Raw genomic sequence first — 7,601 nt, forward strand, 5'->3', positions numbered from 1 at the left:
TCAAGATAATAAGACAGAAGACAGTTACACAGACACACTATACAGTTATACGTACATACATGCTATAGATATTTTTTAAAATATCATTCTTTCCTTGACGTCACTGACTGAACAGTGAATACATTTAACTATAACAAAATTAAGTAGATAAATCTAAAAAAGACCTAGTGCTTGTTCTCAGCATGGGAAAGCTGCTAATTACATCTACCTCTGCATTCAAGAGAACTGGAAAATGGTTGAGGTTTTTATTTTTATTTTTTTGGTTGAGGTTTTTAAAATCTATAAAAAGAAAATATTATATGTCAATTATATCTCCATAAAGGTGGAAAAAACGAACGAAATGTAAAAAGGTAATTGTCTTTTAACTGGGAAAAAAAGTCTGTGTATAAAAATAGTATTTTTCTTTTGTCTTACAAGTGATACTGACGTAAAGGATATGGGCTCGACTGTTTAACAGCCTCAACTTGGTTTTTCTCACATACTGTGTTCAGACAGGGATATACTCTGACACAGAACTGAACAGATGTGGTTTCAGAACTGACAACTATTTACAGAAGCCAAACATTCACATACAAAATTGATAAGAGATGAAAGTTTATTATGTCAGCCAGGTCCTACAAAACCCTGAAAAGGCCTTGCCTGCTCAACATATCAAGTCTGAGCCCTTCTGTTTATTTTACAGACTTCCATCTAGAGATCTATTTTATTTCATATACTGTTAAAAAAAATGTGAAGTATAGTTGATTTACCATACTGTGTTAGTTTCAGGTGGACAGCGCATGACTTGGTGACATGTACATGTTTATATTTATGCTTCTAGTACAAAGCTGCTGCCAGCTGGACGCTCTCTCTCTTCTGGCTCTTCCTTTTTGGCCCCCCACCCAAACAGCTTTTCTCTTCCTGACCACCCAAACCCTCCAAGACCCAGCTCAAGCTTGCCCTCCAAGAGAAAACCTTTCTCAAACACTGCAGCAAATGCCAACCTTGCTTTCTTTTCACACTCTGCACCATCAATCTGCACCACTCAATTTTACACTGAAGCAGATGTACTCAGCATGGTACTGACATCTAGTAGGCTCTCAAAACTTGATGCGTGAAGGTGAAGACGTCTTTTAAAAAATTGCTTCCTTATGTTTAACACAACCTCCAACCAGAACGCAAGTTCCTTAAGGCAGGGTCTATATAGCTTCAAACTTAATCAGCATTTCTCAGTGTCCTCAGACTAATGCTGAGTTCACAAGAACTTTTTCCACATCACAGAAGACTAATCTTTCACTATGATAAATTGCAATTTATCATACAGTATTTCTGCCACAGGACAAGGATGCTATCTCCTTACAGACTTTCTACTATAGGGGTGGATAACCAACAAAGTTCTATTGTATAGCACAGGAACACTGCTCAGTGTTACGTGGCAGCCTGGATAGGAGGAGGGGTTTAGGGAAGAACGGGAATATGTACGGCTGAATGCCTTCGCTGTTCACCTGAAACTATCACAACATTGTTAATTGGCTACACCCCAATATAAAATGTTTCTGGTGTTAAAACACATGAAAATAAATATATACATAAAGAAATACATTGTTCCAGTCATGTATGGATGTGAGAGTTGAACTATAAAGAAAGCTGGGTGCTGAAGAATTGTTGGGAGATCCAACAAGGAGATCCAATCAGTCCATCCTAAAGGAAACCAGTCCTGAATATCCATTGGAAGGACTGATGCTGAAGCTGAAACTCCAATATTTTGGCCACCTGATGTGAAGAACTGACTCACTGGAAAAGACCCTGATGCTGGGAAAGAGTAAAGGTGGGAGAAGAAGGGGACGATAGAGGATGAGATGGTTGGATGGCATCACTGACTCAATGGACATGAGTATGAGTAAACTCCGGGAGTGGGTGAGGGACAAGGAGGCCTGGCGTCCATGGGGTCGCAAAGAGTTGGATACCACTAAGCGACTGAACTGAACTGAAAAAAAGAATAAAAAAAAAATGGATTGCTGCCTCTACTTTCCAGTTAAGAGTTATTATGGTATGGAGTCAAAGAGGGAGATGCCTGAGAAAACATTTTCTGAATTTTTTAATTTGGGGAGGTATTTATTGAGTCTCCCCACCCTCAATTACGTATTTTACACTTGTATTCTCCGAGGCTTCATTACCAAATAGAATTACTTCCCTTTATCACACTCTAAACTTAATTCCATGCCAAGCTGTTGGAATTTTAGATTTTATGCAGCCAAAAGAGAGCAACTGGGTTTATGGCATTAATAAAAGGTTTGATGGCATTTTTAGTCTCCAGCCCAGAATACTCTAATTCTAGTAGTTCTCGGCCTTGAGAGAGGATTAGGAAATCTGATACCCAGGGTACAGCCAGACATTTCCTTAGGGATGAAATCCTTCTGTTCTAATGGAAGGAGACCCTGGAGTTACAGACATCTTGGCTTTTACGAGACCAACAAATGTCCATGGGATTCTCCAGGCAAGAATACTGGAGCTGGTAGCCACTCCCTTCTCCAGTGGATCTTCCCAACCCAGGAATCGACCCCGGGTCTCCTGTACTACAGGCAGATTCTTTACCAGCTGAGCTACCAGGCATGGACAGGGACTTGGAAATAGTTATTAAATAAGATTTGAGTTCATAGATTTTGTTCTATTGGACTTCCCTAGTGGCTCAGTAAAATATTAGCAATAGCCCTTTACTAATAGTTTACTTCAACCTCTAGCATGTAAAATATATTAATGGGGAGCTGCATGCGTGTGTGCTCAGTTGCTTCAGTGGTGTTTGACTCTCTGTGACCCCATGTAGCCCGCTAGGCTCCTCTGTCCATGGAATTTCCCAGGCAAGAATACTGAAGTGGGTTGCAACACCCTGCTCCAGGGGATCTTTCTGACCCAGGGATCAAACTTGAGTCTCCTGAGTTTCCCGAAGTGCAGGTGGATTCTTTATGTACTGAGCTACCAGGGAAGCCCTAAATGGGCATGTAATCCAATACTTTTTATACAATTGGTTGTTTCCAGCCCTTCAGATTCCTATTGATGACTAGAAACAGTTTACTGTATTTTCAAGTCTGACATAAACCCAAACACATACCATCTATACAAATATAAATTTCCTACCATATTTTGGACAGTTTTCTTAGACTAGGATCTCAGAGCTGCATTTACTAGGTTTGAAAGTACAAATATTTTGATTACTTTGAAACACAGAGCAATATTATGATCTCAGGTCAGGGTTAACATTACATTTAGTTTTGAACATTACTCTTCCTTTGTGAAAAAAGTAGATTAGTTAATTGAAAGAGAACTAAGTCCTTAACATATAGGTGGATAATCAAGAACCAAATTGTGTGGTCTTCAGAAAATAGCTAGCCGTAAGCCCCAGGGCTTTGGGGCCAGATTTTCAGGGTCTGATTTCCCCCTAAAGCACAGGCTAGCTATATGACTTCAGCCTGCTCCTCTATAAAATGACGATAATGGTGCTCAGCTTTATTCTGAAAGCTAAATAAGTCTGTACTTTTAAAACACTTAAGGGAGGGGGGATCGGGATGGGGAACACATGTAAATCCATGGCTGATTCATGTCAATGTATGGCAAAAACCACTACAATATTGTAAAGTAATTAGCCTCCAACTAATAAAAATAAATGGGAAAAAAATATATTATCTGGATTACAAAAAAAAAATAATAAAACACTTAAGAGTAGTGTCTGGTACGTAGTTGAGAGCAAAAAATGCCAGTTGTGTATGAAGTTTATTTTAGCTCTCCTCTAATATAGATTAAAAAATTATGATCTAATGAACAGCTTCCTGGAATGTTAATTTTACACGAAAATTCTGGGGAAATTCTTTTGATATGAAAGCAAACATGAGTTAATGCAAAATATTCATGAACAAAAGACTCCAAAGAAATTATCAGGGGTTACACCAGGACCCTAGAACCCATATATTATATACTATATTTGTGAGACAGTCTAAGAAATAGGTGTGAAACATAATAAAGGAAACCTCATTTAAAATGAAGTCAGGAGGCCAAAAGCCAGAGCCCTCAAGTATGTTCACTCACCAGCAATTCCAGACCCCAAAAGGAAAAATTCTCCTCTCCCAGCAACCAGTGCAGACAATTCAAAAAATAGCACGACCCCGAACTCTCACCTTCAATCAATGGAATTTCGTTTAAAACAACCCACCCAACTTCCTTCTTTTGCTCTATAAAGTAATGTTCTTCTCCTTTCCTTGTTGCACTTGGCTATGGTTTTTGCTGTAGCTTCTTGTTTTTAGTCACTAAATCGTATCTGACTCTTGTGATTAGGTGTTCTGTAGCCAACCAGGCTCGTCTGTCCATGGGATTTCCCAGCCAAGAACACTGGAGAGGGCTGCCCTTTCCTTCTCCAGGGGATCTTCTCGACCCAGGGATCAAACTCATGTCTCCTGTACTGGTAAGTGGATTCTTTACCAGTGAGCCATCTGAGAAGCCCTTGCTGTAAGCTTGCTTGCCCTAAACTGCAATTCCTCTGCTATTCTGGAAGAAACCCGTTATGCTGGTAAAAACAACATATTTTTTTGGACAAGATAGATAGGATACCATGTACCCCAGAAAAATCAGGGTATGATTTTCAGAGCAAATAAGTATTTAAGCCACTAGGCTTACCAGGTGTCACTAGTGGTAAAGAACCTACCTGCCAATGTAGGTAAAGATACTGAGTTGGGAAGATCCCTTGGAGGAGGGCATGGCAACCCATTCCAGTATTCTTGCCTGGAGAAACCCAGAGACAGAGGAGCCTGGTGGGCTACAGTCCATGGGGTCACAAAGAGTTGAACAGGGCTGAAGTGACTTAGCAAGCATGCAGGTGGCCTCACTAACTCCCGGATTTCTGCTCTGTTGCGAGGCCCTGGTTTGTCTTTGGTATTTCTTCTCGCTACAAAGTCAATCTTATAATAGCTGCTATTTCCCCCATGTATCTCCCCGCTAAATTAAGAAAGGCGGCAAATTAGCTTGGTGGCTCCCAGCCTTCCTATTTGGCCATATTTTTATTATTATTATTAGACTGATTGAATCCTGAGGGCACAGAAATCCTTGCACACCTTACTGGGCATTTACCCGTGGGATCAAGAACTGTCTACTGAATGGAGGAGACCAGCAGCGCAGCTCTAAGCCTTGTTTATTATGAAACGGGGCAGTGGAGCTGCCTTACTTTTCGGAAGGAAACAAACTGGTCACCAGAGCTGTGCACACCCAGCCCTGCGGGGGTTCGGGGCGGGCGGCAGGCACAGGCAGGCAGGGGTGGCAACGACGGCGCCCCCGAGCAAGCGGCTGGGGAAGAATTTCGAACATCACTTTCTGTTCTTTCATTTTTGGAAGGACCGATGCTGAAACTCCAATCCTCTGGCCACCTGATGAGAAGAACTGACTCCTTAGAAAAGACCCTGAGGCTGGGAAAGATTGAAGGCGGGAGGAGAAAGGGACGACAGAGGATGAGACGGCTGGATGGCATCACCGACTCGATGGACACGAGTTTGAGTAAGCTCCAGGAGATAGTGAAGGCCAGGGAGGCCTGGCATGCTGCGGTCCATGGGGTCGCAGAGAGTCGGACACGACTGAGCGACTGAAACTGAAGTTTGATTTTTGAGTCCGTTTCAATAAGGCGCTGCGACCGCGGACAACCAGAGGTCCCCCACCGAGGGCGTCTGTCCCTCCACCCCCGTCCCCGGGGCCGATGTTTCCCGCGCCGCCGCCACCGCAGTCCAGCTGACGGGGCAGGGCCGGGACCCCTCTCTCTCACCTGAGGCGGCTGGCAGCACCCACCGCCCAGCGACCAGCATCAGGGTCGTCGCGCCCAGGAGCGCGAGCATCGTCCGCTGGCCGCCGGCAGCCCTCCAGTCACATCCTTCGGCCACCCACCACCGCCACCCGCACGGCACGGCGCAACGGAGACTGAGGCGCCCAGGCCGCCGGAGCCGCTCTGGCCCCGCCCACTCCGCGTCCGCCCTTCGCTCAGCCCTCCGGCCGCCCGCTCATGCGCCGTGCCTTCCTCACGCGTGTCCCTGTCCGCGCACGCGCGCGGGGCGGCAAGGAGCGCTCGGCCGGGGGGTCGGGGTGGCCCCTCCTCCGCCGCCCGCCCCTGGGTTCCCGGCAGTGACTGCTCTCTCATTTGTGCTACGTCGGGCTCCGGAAGACCGCGCCTCCCTGGAGGCCTTGACCCCTGGCGGGACCGCGGAGGTCGCCAGTGCGCCTGCGCAAACCTCGAGGCCCGCAGTCCGCCTTTCCTGTTAGTGGCAGCGGGAGGGCACCCTGGGGCGCTCTCGGCCCTAGGGGCGGGGTGGGGGGCGGCTGGGGGGCTGTGTCGCGGACTGGGGAGCCTGGGGGGGTGGTGTCGGGGAGGCTAAGGGAGGAAGGAGTGAAGACGCTCCGAGCGGGTCAAGCCATTTCCTTAGTGCAGAGCTTCCCTCGTGGCGCAGACGGGAAAGCGGCTGCCTGCAATGCGGGAGACCCGGGTTGGATCCCCAGGTCGGGAAGATCCTCCGAAGAAGGGAACGGCTACCCACTCCCATACTCTTGCTTTGGAATAGTCCATGGATGGAGGACCCTGGTAGGATGGTACAGTCTCCGGGGTCGCAAAGAGTCGGACGCGACTGAGCGACTTCACTTTCTCTTTCTGTGAGCCCAGGCTTATGTTTAGTTGCTAAGTCGTGTCCAACTCTTCAGCGACCCCATGGTCTGTAGCCCAGCAGGCTCGTTTCTCTGTCCGTGGGTTTTCCCAAGCAAGAATTAACTGGAGTGGTTTCCCGTTTGGGAAGGTGTGTCCAGAATTAAGCCTAGGCATGTAGAGAGCTGACTCATTTGAAAAGACCCTGATGCTGGGAAAGATTGAGGGCAGGAGGAGAAGGGGACAACAGAGGATGAGATGGTTGGATGGCATCACAGACTCGGGGACATGAGTTTGAGCGAGCTTTGGGAGTTCTGATGGACAGCGAAGGCTGGCGTGCTGCAGTCCATGGGGTCCCAAAGTCAGACACAACTGAGTGACTCTACTGATAGAGGTTTTTTAGATGCACATAGCATTTGGCAATGAGAATCACATTCAAATGGAAGTACTTCCAAATGCATTTTTAAATGCAAGAATTATATTTAGTGAATACCTATAGAGTTTCTTTTGATTTTCATTTTTATACAATAAAAACAATTTTAGGCGATTTAATGCTTTGTTTTTCAGTATTGCCGCATGGCATGCTAATGTTTTCCACTTGTTAAAGAAAGGTCAATCATATTTTATAAAACCACAATTCAGCTTTAAGTTGACAGTATTTGCATGGCACAGAAGACTTTCACGGTCTTTCCCATCTTAATACAATAACTGTAAAGTTTGAATTGTATTTTAATAAAATTGAATTAAAAAACATGACCACAGGCATGACACCCTGTGTTACTTTGTGCACTTCATTTTCAACTTACGTGCTGTAAAAGTTTGTCTCTGGGTGAAGCATGAACTAATTTCCTGTGTGGTGCTAGCTCTGTAACCTTAACCTAGAACCTCTCTTAACCCCTTTTATGCAAGTCAAAACAATCCATCTGAGGTTAGATAACTGAGCAGGACCCTGGGGCCTTCC

The 7,601-nt window shown here is 45.4% G+C and overlaps 1 protein-coding gene and 1 long non-coding RNA gene across 2 annotated transcripts in view; one reads left to right on the plus strand and one right to left on the minus strand.

The window, feature by feature from the left end:
* The window catches only part of IFNAR1 (interferon alpha and beta receptor subunit 1), a 27,461-nt gene extending 21,483 nt beyond the window's left edge, over positions 1 to 5,978 (minus strand). The window contains exon 1 of the mRNA XM_061134096.1: positions 5,777 to 5,978. Within this exon, the coding sequence (XP_060990079.1) occupies positions 5,777 to 5,846 (70 nt within the window). The 5' untranslated portion in view covers positions 5,847 to 5,978. The remainder of the gene's footprint in view (positions 1 to 5,776) is intronic.
* LOC133050008 (uncharacterized) lies at positions 9 to 7,396 on the plus strand. Its single transcript, XR_009691511.1, has 2 exons — positions 9 to 4,432; positions 5,356 to 7,396. It is a non-coding gene; the product is annotated as an uncharacterized LOC133050008 (long non-coding RNA).
* The last annotated feature ends 205 nt before the right edge of the window (positions 7,397 to 7,601 follow it).

Source organism: Dama dama, chromosome 31 (genome assembly GCF_033118175.1).
Source record: "Dama dama isolate Ldn47 chromosome 31, ASM3311817v1, whole genome shotgun sequence".
NCBI classification, from domain to species: Eukaryota; Metazoa; Chordata; class Mammalia; order Artiodactyla; family Cervidae; genus Dama; species Dama dama.